The following is a 13,622-nucleotide window of genomic DNA, read 5'->3' on the forward strand; positions in this document are numbered from 1 at the left end:
TCTCTCTCTCTCTCAATCTCCTTTTGCGTTGCCTTCGGATTAGTGTAATACGTGCCGCTTTAGATACTATGACAGAGAAACTGTACCTTTGTCTATGAACATATCAAACTCTAAGCTTTTTTTTAATTATTATATTATTATTGTTATTGCACATAACCTGCAATGTCGCTTTGAAGTTATTACATGTATTGCTATAGATTAGGGCTATATTTGGTCACAGCTTGGATATGAGTTTTTTGAATTTGAAAAATGGAACGAACAATGGACAATTTGCATATTACAAACCAAATCATAGATTATAATATATTACACCTTTCAGTATTTACAAATACAGTGTGATATTGTTAAAATGTTAATGATGGGAGTGACGATTACATCTGTATAACATATTGCATATTACAGAAATATCAAATCATTTAGTTTATGCTATGATATCTTCCAGCATTTACCAATACGATGGTTGTGTGTGACATATTTGTTACCCTTGGTCCGTGTCCGGATAATACCAGCTGTGCCATTGTCGAGGGGAATCCCACGTGCATGTGAGAATTTTATCGTTTGCAACAAAGGATAACAATGGTTCGAAACAAAAAAAGCTACATAGTCTACACATCTATTTGGGAGTTTTGAATATCCTAAATTTTTATTTTTCAGAAACGTAACAACAACGACGGAATCGATAACAACAGAACCATTCACTACAACAACGGAACCAACGACTACAACAACAGAGACAGCTACTACAACAACTGATCAAGCAACTACAACTACTGAACCAGCAACAACAACAACAACTGAACCAGCAACCACAACAACTGAACCAGCAACTACAACAACTGAACCAGCAACCACAACCACTGAACCATCCACTACAACAACAGATCCACCCACTACAACACAACCATCCACTACAACAACAGCAACAGATACTACCACACCATATACATTAAAAACAACAGAAACAACGACAACAATAGGTAAAAGAGAAATACAATCTATTAGGCTGCATTGAAACCATGAGATCTAAACCAGAGCAAACGATTCATACGGTGACAGTCGTAAGTCAATGAGTTACCTTATTTGTTTTGCGTAGGAGGATGCTGTCGAAAATCGTAATGTAATTCTGTTATACTCTGCCTTTGTTATTCAACATTATAGAATCGCCATAACAAACCAAAATTCGATGAAATTATTGGAAAAAAGGACAAAATATATAATACCTTAAATAGTATAGCTTTTTAAAATTTGTGACTTTCTTAAATGGCATCGTGATACACGTAAAAATAAGTGATATTGATCCTCTAATTGCTTTCAAATTGATCATAAGATATCTTAAAACATAAACCACGTGGCGTTAAAATCATCTTTGCTAAAAGGTATCCTTATACAACGTCAATGATGCACACCATTGTATATGCACTGTTCAAAAAGATTTTATGCAAAGGGATGATGAAAAAATATCCGTTTCTGCTTGTATCGAAAGGTTCGGTATATTGCTGGAAATGTAGGTCTGTAGTACTCTCTACATTCTCCGCACGTTGCACAGCAAACAACTTCTAAGAGGCACAGTAAATGTCGACATCTATTTTGGAATTCCTGGATCTGATTTCGAAGATATTTCCTTTGGACAGAATCCTCTTGACACAAGAAATAAGGTCACTCATTTACTTAGGACTGTCCACGTATGATGCACAGAAACATTTGTTTTGTTGTGAAAGCAGAATTTTCATAATATGCGGCGACGTTTTTTTTTTGTTATTAGGATTTATTAAGAGTTTTAGACATTCTCATACCCCATCCGTGTCTTTAATAAACAACGTAATGTTCCTGGTTTGGGAATTATGAGTGGTTACAAGATTGAATAACTTCTTGTCCCGTGGTTTACATAATTTAAGGGCGAATTGGTATTTTCCCTTAATTTTTATTCTTAATAAGACTTCACCAGTGTTAAGTGAAATGTCACAAATGTTGCTTACCTTGTCGTAAAGTTTTCTATTGCTGTAATTTTCCGACTAAATAATATTTGTTCTCTCTCTCTCTCTCTCTCTCTCTCTCTCTCTCTCTCTCTCTCTCTCCTAGCAAACTTGTAAACTTTCATATTTTGTTGATGCATTTTAGATCCAAATGAAAAAAGATTTTCCTTCCGTGTGAATATAAGTGCTTCTGGAGATCCAGCAAATGAAGATGAGATCAAGACAAACATGAGCACAGCGGTAAGATATCTGTATATCCTGTAGAACTCAAATTCTAATTCTTCAGCAGAAATGTGTGTAATTAGACAAAGGCAGTACTACAGAAGTTCAGAAATTCGTATCCTTTAGATATCTAGATTTTACGAATATTTCTTTTAGCTGTTTTAAGTATAAATATGGAAAACAGTGATATCTGAAGAAAAAAAAGATTTACATTTGGAAATATAGATTTCATTACAAATGCAAGTTAGTAACTGTGTTTGTGTTTCTGTTTGGTTAAATTTTCGAGAGACACAAGGCTAGGTAAATAAGGGATCGAGTGTTTGAAAGAACCGCTTACAACGAACACATTTTATGATGCGTGTTTCTCCATTATACAATTCTTGTTGTGGTTTTGGGTTTTTTTTTTCTTCTTTTTTTTTCTTTTTTTTTTTGAAAACGGCTCATTCCCTTCACCTGATGTGAAGTATGCTACAGTATACATTTACGTCAAATGAAAAAAGTGTTCTTGATGATCTTTTGAAATGAAATATATAAGGCAAAAGTTAGAAAATTGAAAAATTATAGAAAACTCATCAAAATTATTCCATGTGTTTCAAACATGTATCACTATTTAGAAACAAAGAATAATCTTAAGTTCATAATGAAAGTAACGTTAATATCTGAAGATTGACAGTAAAGTAATAGATTTCTAATGATCGCAATTATTGGCAAAATCTGCATGATGAACAAAAAACTAGGTACACCGGCTTCTTAAAACGCATCCTATGATATTATGAAGTATAATCTCACCTAGCTGCAATATGTAGCCCTATCCGATTTATTTTATTCTGACGTTTTCGGGATAGGGCTACAATTCCATAGGATCTCCGTAATGTTGTAAAATGATTTTATGAATAACCGATAATAAGCTCCGTGTATTAGTCCCAAATGTTGTTCACACCAAAAAGAGTACCAACTTTGTGGTTGGGTACGTCTAATAAAGGTGTTTTTATTAAACATCATGTACATCATGCAAAACTATTCGTCTGCTCCACCATGGTTGTTATTGCGAGATCTCGTAGATGGATCAACTGAAAAACCTAAACATTGAAAATCTGCGCGAAAATGTAGTTAGTCGAGCCACTCCAACGAAGAAAGGAAAATCTTTCAACTCTGTTGTTCGTTTTTTAGCTTGATGTTAAATCTAAACCTTTTTAATACCAACGAAATTGTATTCTCCTCCGTACTTGTCCATTAATGTAGATACTACCTTAAATGGCATATGCAAATAACTTGACAATCAGAAGTTGAAACTTCAGTACATCAAACATGGCGCACAAATATGAATCGAGAAATTGGAATATATCGAAATTGTTGAAAACGAAAGAATAGAGCCTCACAAATCGTAAGTTGCAGGTTGTAAATTTATATATTGACTAAGAAACATAGAAAATCATTTTTTTTTCACGTAAAGAAAGTCAGCAGATGTGAATCACTCCCGCTTTTGCACCATTACGGAGATGCTAAGGAGTTGTAGCCCTCCCTCCAAAAAGAAAACCAAACAAATAAATAAATAAAAAAAATGGAGATGGCTACATTATTGTAGCTAGCGCTCACCATCTAAAGAGTGACTCAAGCTCTCACTTATTTTATATGATTTTTTTTATATTTATCCCGGAAAGATGAAAATCGTGTTTTGTTTGCAAAACAAAAATACTCTAGAATCCAAATTTCACCGTGATTTGGTGCATGATATGAATACCTAATAAAACATGCCTAAAACACTCGGATATACAGTAAGCATTCTAATGTTTTTGAAAAAAACATTTATGGAAATTAAAAACATTATTTGTTAAAATCTTTTAAAGATTTTATCTTCAAAATAAAATATCAGTTAGAAAAGATTTTAAACAGAAATTGAAACGAAATGACACCCCCCCCCCTTTATTTTAAGATCTATCACTATATTCAAACGAGAGAAAAAAATTACCGATTCGGATCGAAATTGATATAAAAAAATATATACTAAAATAATAATATTGTAGCTAACTCTATGTACTTTTCATCAAGAAATTGATTTCCTAATTTTACATCAAGGGAATGTAGTTTTCTGATTACAATGTTCTCTATGATTACTTTTCTTATAATTCCGGGCTTGGTTCAAATTTGAAAAATCTTAATAATTCCAAATTTTGACCATTACATTTCAACTTCTTTTTAAAATATGTTTCTCTGATATATTCAAAAAGCATTAGGAAATAACGTTTTCAATTTTCAAAAATATCTTTGTATTCAAAATTTCAGGTCGTCTATCTGAGGCGTTTAGGCATCATTTCTTAGATATTCATATTGTGACTCTAAAGTATCTTATTTGCAAACAAAGCACATTTTTGTATCATTCCGGGATAAATCACCAAAGATTCATATAAAATAATTGCGAACTTGTATCAGTCTTTTGATGGTGAAATCATACTTCACACATGTAAGAGGTGTTTTAAAGAGCCATTAAATAATATTTTGGTGTAATGAGCTACCTTAAAACATTAAATGACGCATTCGATATCTAGTTAAAAATAGCAGTGGTGACGTATTCTAAAATAGAAATAAGTCGATATTTCATCCTCGTTTAAAGTTAATATTTTGCAAAATAGTGTGGTGGTTATCGTAACCGTATTTACAAATTCAAGTTGCTTGTTCTCTGATGTGTTTCACACAATTTGCTTGGCCATTCTTTACATTCTCTTTCTCTAGAATATTTACGTTCTTTTTGGGGAAAAGGTCTTCTAACAGTGTGTTGGAATTCACATGGACTCAAAATATGCTCCATTATTTACTGACCAGTTTATATTCTCATGAGCCAGAATTTATTGAATATATATATATATATATATATATATATATATATATATATATTGATACTCATTAAGATATGTTGACCCTTTATAAACTCATTAATATTTGTCGATCCCTTATAAACTCATTAAGGTCTGTCAATCCTTCACAACTCATTAAGATGTGTCGATCTTTTATAAACTCATTAAGATTTCTTCATCCTTTGGATTTGACGAACCACTCCCGACATATTATGAGCATACTCCTCATCATGTGACATGTTTTGTATTTCAGCTAACAACTATCTACCAGACTGTGACTGGATTTTTGAGGGTGGAAGTAGCCAACATTCAGTAAGATAAAAGATAAAAGTTTCTTTTTCTATTTCAAATTAAATACACAAGTGATTTTCGCACAAATATCGATAGTGTTTATATAGAAATTGACATGTCTGATGTCTTATCATGTGGTTATGCAAGTATGATTTAAAAGGTGAACACAACGAACATCAATCAATCTTATTGCTTCTATAAAAAAAATCACAATCAGGAGTAGTGTAAACACAAACACCTGGGCGTAGCAGAAGTGCAGTCAAGTGCCTAGGGGTAAACATCCTTTTTCAACTGGTCACACCCGCCGTTATCCCAATATCTTGATCGGATAAATGGAGTCATCCGTAGTCAAAATTAGTGTGTAAAAACAACCTCAACTGGTACGAGTTATGTCATACAGTATTTTACCATATAACAAATTGTAGTGGTAAACCAGTAGGTTTTAACGACCATACAATTTGCGAAATGCTGTCTTAAAGCGAGATTGTTGATAGATCTTTAACATCAACGTATTTGGCAGCATCCTAAGTCGATTTGAAAACTGACCACATGCAGAACAACCTCTTTGATATTGAATCAGCTGAGCTACGTAAACGCCATATGCAGGTTAAAATGGAACATTGATACATGAATATGGGAAGTTGATTGTGGAAAAGCTGAAATCATCCCGTTTGTCATAAAGTTGAGTTGTTAATTAATCTAATATGTACCAGAAATGGACGTGATTACGCTGGAGGGATATGCCTTTAGAAAATCAAAAATGATTATCTATGTTTGATTATTTGTATGTTGTTCTATGTTCCAATCGAGAAACATTCACTAACGTCCCAGATTTAAGTGCAGTGACACGGATTAAGACCCATTCATGACGCTAAAGGTCGCACCAGTGTAAGTTCTTTATCATGTCAGCGTTCACCCTGACACAGTCCTCCGTTTTGTAGACCATATCCCAATGACCCATGGCTTTACTTCTATTGCCATGCGCTTGGCAGGGAAAACAGTCACTTGTTATGTTGAGCGTCTTAAGTTTGACACAGAGCTGGGGTTGAGAACGAAACCTTGACCTGTCGATTGCAAAGCGAGCACCCTAATCATTCTTAGTTAACAAGCATTGTTAATCTGTACATATATATCATGCTGTGTATCATCAATAAGTTTCAAATAATTAATGATACGCTTGGGACTACAGTGTAGCATGGGTGAATTTTAAGTAATTGACAATGGTACTCTTGTAATCACGATGCATGACGTCATGGCTAGATTTTATATCATTGATAAAAACATTCACCTTTCAGATTTGGAAGTATTAAGGCCATCCATAGTTTAGTTGTCCACAGCAATAACATTGAGCAGGCTCAGAGTGAACTAGCAAACATTATCCATCAATTGATAACACAACAATTAAACATAACGTACAATGAACAAATGTACACTGCAGATCAGGTTGAATTTACGGACACCAGTGGGAACATACATCGTAAGTACATTTGTTCTTATGGCGGCAGTTATTTTTCTAAGTTGTTTGTGTTAGGTAGGGAGTAAGAAATATACTTGGCATGGATTTATATTACCCTTTACTTAAACCGTGTTTTAATATTATAAACAAAACTTGCACTCAAATAGCATGGCTGTACTCATCTTAGTTAATCAAAGAATTGTACTCTTACTGGCTAGTAAACGGTTAACACATTGGGGAACGCTCGTCATTTAACATCACAGCATCACAGTATGTTCCCCCTTTCCCACACACCATTGTGCAACCTACAATATCGACTTAATAATGGCGAATCATACTGACGGTCCTATTTTTCTGGGTTTTTTTCTCTCGAAAGAGCACAGGAACTATCTAATTGGATAGTATAGTTATAACAAGCGCAGTGAGCCGCTTGTGTACTCAGTTCAGTTAAGGCTTGCCAGGAACAATTACAGTGCTGTATATAAATGTACCTCAGTGCACTTCGCACCATATGACGTCACAGTAAACACATACGTCACGACGTACAAGTTCTTACAGTTGTATCGCGGGGAAAGTGTCATAATAGTATGTCATTATTTACTACCTTTATCAAGTGATTAACAGTATTCATGAAAAATTTCCTTGTCAAATGCTTATCACATAATCATATATTATTTCTTTTTCATATCAAATCACTCTGCATTTATCATATCTAGTTTGCACGAAGGTGATGTTCATTTTATATTGTTACCTTGAAATCACCCCTACATATTCTCCTGATCGGATTAGCACTGCGTTTAATTTACATAGTGATTGCGACCAGCTGCAGTAAATGTAAAAATGCAACGATGTACAGTGTATGGTGGTGCTTGATGTTTATATATTTTTATTCTTATTACATTGATATATCAGAAAAGTGTTGAGATCAACTTCTGACACAAATAGAAACCCCTTTCCGCATCTGATAATATCTTGCATACTCTCGAAAATTAAGAAATATGCTGCATTAGAGGCATTTTAAACTTCCTTCCTTCTATCGGAGAACTTGGTCCCAAAACTTTTCAGGTAATATAAAGTAAGCTCTGTTTTTCAATATTAAAAGGGTCAGCCTGCATGTAACCGATATCGTTGCACTTTTGCAATTATCACAATAATTTTTGTTGGTTCTAAATATATAATTTCACGTGATAGTCTCGTGATGTTGAACACATGCCTCGATGAAAATGTATGAAAGGCTACTGGTATCGGTTTAAACGTCCTTTCGTTCTCGGATATTTTCCATTATATATTTTCCATATAAAACACTAAAGGCCATTTTATGCACCTATTTTACTTTATTTTTGTATGGGACGCCTTAATTCAATTGAGTAGCGAGCTCTATAGATTAGGACAGTGAACATACAAGTACCCTTATTGGATTTTTAATTTCGAAAAAAAAAAACCAACCTTCTAAAATGTTAATGACCGTCTTTTTTTTTTTATCTCGCAATGTTACATCATGTTGACCTGGGATCTCACTTATGATTCTCTGAACAATGTAGTGCGCGCCATATGAATATGACGTAATTCTACAACTGACAAGGCGGTGGATCTAACTAAGAATATTGTGTTGTGCAACAAAAATACAAACCTCTGAGATTTCCACATTTGAAAATATCAACCACTCTATTCAAATTCTGGGTATAGCGGTGACTTTATCTCTCTCTCTCTCTCTCTCTCTCTCTCTCTCTCTCTCTCTCTCTCAATCTCCTTTTGCGTTGCCTTCGGATTAGTGTAATACGTGCCGCTTTAGATACTATGACAGAGAAACTGTACCTTTGTCTATGAACATATCAAACTCTAAGCTTTTTTTTAATTATTATATTATTATTGTTATTGCACATAACCTGCAATGTCGCTTTGAAGTTATTACATGTATTGCTATAGATTAGGGCTATATTTGGTCACAGCTTGGATATGAGTTTTTTGAATTTGAAAAATGGAACGAACAATGGACAATTTGCATATTACAAACCAAATCATAGATTATAATATATTACACCTTTCAGTATTTACAAATACAGTGTGATATTGTTAAAATGTTAATGATGGGAGTGACGATTACATCTGTATAACATATTGCATATTACAGAAATATCAAATCATTTAGTTTATGCTATGATATCTTCCAGCATTTACCAATACGATGGTTGTGTGTGACATATTTGTTACCCTTGGTCCGTGTCCGGATAATACCAGCTGTGCCATTGTCGAGGGGAATCCCACGTGCATGTGAGAATTTTATCGTTTGCAACAAAGGATAACAATGGTTCGAAACAAAAAAAGCTACATAGTCTACACATCTATTTGGGAGTTTTGAATATCCTAAATTTTTATTTTTCAGAAACGTAACAACAACGACGGAATCGATAACAACAGAACCATTCACTACAACAACGGAACCAACGACTACAACAACAGAGACAGCTACTACAACAACTGATCAAGCAACTACAACTACTGAACCAGCAACCACAACAACTGAACCAGCAACTACAACAACTGAACCAGCAACCACAACCACTGAACCATCCACTACAACAACAGATCCACCCACTACAACACAACCATCCACTACAACAACAGCAACAGATACTACCACACCATATACATTAAAAACAACAGAAACAACGACAACAATAGGTAAAAGAGAAATACAATCTATTAGGCTGCATTGAAACCATGAGATCTAAACCAGAGCAAACGATTCATACGGTGACAGTCGTAAGTCAATGAGTTACCTTATTTGTTTTGCGTAGGAGGATGCTGTCGAAAATCGTAATGTAATTCTGTTATACTCTGCCTTTGTTATTCAACATTATAGAATCGCCATAACAAACCAAAATTCGATGAAATTATTGGAAAAAAGGACAAAATATATAATACCTTAAATAGTATAGCTTTTTAAAATTTGTGACTTTCTTAAATGGCATCGTGATACACGTAAAAATAAGTGATATTGATCCTCTAATTGCTTTCAAATTGATCATAAGATATCTTAAAACATAAACCACGTGGCGTTAAAATCATCTTTGCTAAAAGGTATCCTTATACAACGTCAATGATGCACACCATTGTATATGCACTGTTCAAAATGATTTTATGCAAAGGGATGATGAAAAAATATCCGTTTCTGCTTGTATCGAAAGGTTCGGTATATTGCTGGAAATGTAGGTCTGTAGTACTCTCCAGATTCTCCGCACGTTGCACAGCAAACAACTTCTAAGAGGCACAGTAAATGTCGACATTTATTTTGGAATTCCTGGATCTGATTTCGAAGATATTTCCTTTGGACAGAATCCTCTTGACACAAGAAATAAGGTCACTCATTTACTAAGGACTGTCCACGTATGATGCACAGAAACATTTGTTTTGTTGTGAAAGCAGAATTTTCATAATATGCGGCGACGTTTTTTTTTTGTTATTAGAATTTATTAAGAGTTTTAGACATTCTCATACCCCATCCGTGTCTTTAATAAACAACGTAATGTTCCTGGTTTGGGAATTATGAGTGGTTACAAGATTGAATAACTTCTTGTCCCGTGGTTTACATAATTTAAGGGCGAATTGGTATTTTCCCTTAATTTTTATTCTTAATAAGACTTCACCAGTGTTAAGTGAAATGTCACAAATGTTGCTTACCTTGTCGTAAAGTTTTCTATTGCTGTAATTTTCCGACTAAATAATATTTGTTCTCTCTCTCTCTCTCTCTCTCTCTCTCTCTCTCTCTCTCTCTCTCCTAGCAAACTTGTAAACTTTCATATGTTGTTGATGCATTTTAGATCCAAATGAAAAAAGATTTTCCTTCCGTGTGAATATAAGTGCTTCTGGAGATCCAGCAAATGAAGATGAGATCAAGACAAACATGAGCACAGCGGTAAGATATCTGTATATCCTGTAGAACTCAAATTCTAATTCTTCAGCAGAAATGTGTGTAATTAGACAAAGGCAGTACTACAGAAGTTCAGAAATTCGTATCCTTTAGATATCTAGATTTTACGAATATTTCTTTTAGCTGTTTTAAGTATAAATATGGAAAACAGTGATATCTGAAGAAAAAAAAGATTTACATTTGGAAATATAGATTTCATTACAAATGCAAGTTAGTAACTGTGTTTGTGTTTCTGTTTGGTTAAATTTTCGAGAGACACAAGGCTAGGTAAATAAGGGATCGAGTGTTTGAAAGAACCGCTTACAACGAACACATTTTATGATGCGTGTTTCTCCATTATACAATTCTTGTTGTGGTTTTGGGTTTTTTTTTTCTTCTTTTTTTTTCTTTTTTTTTTTGAAAACGGCTCATTCCCTTCACCTGATGTGAAGTATGCTACAGTATACATTTACGTCAAATGAAAAAAGTGTTCTTGATGATCTTTTGAAATGAAATATATAAGGCAAAAGTTAGAAAATTGAAAAATTATAGAAAACTCATCAAAATTATTCCATGTGTTTCAAACATGTATCACTATTTAGAAACAAAGAATAATCTTAAGTTCATAATGAAAGTAACGTTAATATCTGAAGATTGACAGTAAAGTAATAGATTTCTAATGATCGCAATTATTGGCAAAATCTGCATGATGAACAAAAAACTAGGTACACCGGCTTCTTAAAACGCATCCTATGATATTATGAAGTATAATCTCACCTAGCTGCAATATGTAGCCCTATCCGATTTATTTTATTCTGACGTTTTCGGGATAGGGCTACAATTCCATAGGATCTCCGTAATGTTGTAAAATGATTTTATGAATAACCGATAATAAGCTCCGTGTATTAGTCCCAAATGTTGTTCACACCAAAAAGAGTACCAACTTTGTGGTTGGGTACGTCTAATAAAGGTGTTTTTATTAAACATCATGTACATCATGCAAAACTATTCGTCTGCTCCACCATGGTTGTTATTGCGAGATCTCGTAGATGGATCAACTGAAAAACCTAAACATTGAAAATCTGCGCGAAAATGTAGTTAGTCGAGCCACTCCAACGAAGAAAGGAAAATCTTTCAACTCTGTTGTTCGTTTTTTAGCTTGATGTTAAATCTAAACCTTTTTAATACCAACGAAATTGTATTCTCCTCCGTACTTGTCCATTAATGTAGATACTACCTTAAATGGCATATGCAAATAACTTGACAATCAGAAGTTGAAACTTCAGTACATCAAACATGGCGCACAAATATGAATCGAGAAATTGGAATATATCGAAATTGTTGAAAACGAAAGAATAGAGCCTCACAAATCGTAAATTGCAGGTTGTAAATTTATATATTGACTAAGAAACATAGAAAATCATTTTTTTTTCACGTAAAGAAAGTCAGCAGATGTGAATCACTCCCGCTTTTGCACCATTACGGAGATGCTAAGGAGTTGTAGCCCTCCCTCCAAAAAGAAAACCAAACAAATAAATAAATAAAAAAAATGGAGATGGCTACATTATTGTAGCTAGCGCTCACCATCTAAAGAGTGACTCAAGCTCTCACTTATTTTATATGATTTTTTTTATATTTATCCCGGAAAGATGAAAATCGTGTTTTGTTTGCAAAACAAAAATACTCTAGAATCCAAATTTCACCGTGATTTGGTGCATGATATGAATACCTAATAAAACATGCCTAAAACACCCGGATATACAGTAAGCATTCTAATGTTTTTGAAAAAAACATTTATGGAAATTAAAAACATTATTTGTTAAAATCTTTTAAAGATTTTATCTTCAAAATAAAATATCAGTTAGAAAAGATTTTAAACAGAAATTGAAACGAAATGACCCCCCCCCCTTTATTTTAAGATCTATCACTATATTCAAACGAGAGAAAAAAATTACCGATTCGGATCGAAATTGATATAAAAAAAAATATACTAAAATAATCATATTGTAGCTAACTCTATGTACTTTTCATCAAGAAATTGATTTCCTAATTTTACATCAAGGGAATGTAGTTTTCTGATTACAATGTTCTCTATGATTACTTTTCTTATAATTCCGGGCTTGGTTCAAATTTGAAAAATCTTAATAATTCCAAATTTTGACCATTACATTTCAACTTCTTTTTAAAATATGTTTCTCTGATATATTCAAAAAGCATTAGGAAATAACGTTTTCAATTTTCAAAAATATCTTTGTATTCAAAATTTCAGGTCGTCTATCTGAGGCGTTTAGGCATCATTTCTTAGATATTCATATTGTGACTCTAAAGTATCTTATTTGCAAACAAAGCACATTTTTGTATCATTCCGGGATAAATCACCAAAGATTCATATAAAATAATTGCGAACTTGTATCAGTCTTTTGATGGTGAAATCATACTTCACACATGTAAGAGGTGTTTTAAAGAGCCATTAAATAATATTTTGGTGTAATGAGCTACCTTAAAACATTAAATGACGCATTCGATATCTAGTTAAAAATAGCAGTGGTGACGTATTCTAAAATAGAAATAAGTCGATATTTCATCCTCGTTTAAAGTTAATATTTTGCAAAATAGTGTGGTGGTTATCGTAACCGTATTTACAAATTCAAGTTGCTTGTTCTCTGATGTGTTTCACACAATTTGCTTGGCCATTCTTTACATTCTCTTTCTCTAGAATATTTACGTTCTTTTTGGGGAAAAGGTCTTCTAACAGTGTGTTGGAATTCACATGGACTCAAAATATGCTCCATTATTTACTGACCAGTTTATATTCTCATGAGCCAGAATTTATTATATATATATATATATATATATATATATATATATATATATATATATATTTATACTCATTGAGATATGTCGACCCTTTATAAACT

At 33.3% G+C, this 13,622-nt stretch overlaps 1 protein-coding gene across 4 annotated transcripts in view; it reads left to right on the top strand.

Moving 5' to 3' along the window:
- LOC125646915 (mucin-2-like) overlaps positions 1-13,622 on the top strand; it is a 148,368-nt gene that overhangs the window by 72,668 nt on the left and 62,078 nt on the right. For all 4 annotated transcript variants that reach the window (XM_048873562.2, XM_048873574.2, XM_048873565.2 and 1 more), the window contains 8 exons: positions 443-542; positions 655-977; positions 2,119-2,213; positions 5,301-5,359; positions 6,634-6,815; positions 8,966-9,065; positions 9,178-9,476; positions 10,616-10,710. In XM_048873562.2, the coding sequence (XP_048729519.2) occupies positions 443-542; positions 655-977; positions 2,119-2,213; positions 5,301-5,359; positions 6,634-6,815; positions 8,966-9,065; positions 9,178-9,476; positions 10,616-10,710 (1,253 nt within the window). The remainder of the gene's footprint in view (positions 1-442; positions 543-654; positions 978-2,118; positions 2,214-5,300; positions 5,360-6,633; positions 6,816-8,965; positions 9,066-9,177; positions 9,477-10,615; positions 10,711-13,622) is intronic.

This window comes from Ostrea edulis, chromosome 6, assembly GCF_947568905.1.
Source record: "Ostrea edulis chromosome 6, xbOstEdul1.1, whole genome shotgun sequence".
Taxonomy (NCBI): domain Eukaryota; kingdom Metazoa; phylum Mollusca; class Bivalvia; order Ostreida; family Ostreidae; genus Ostrea; species Ostrea edulis.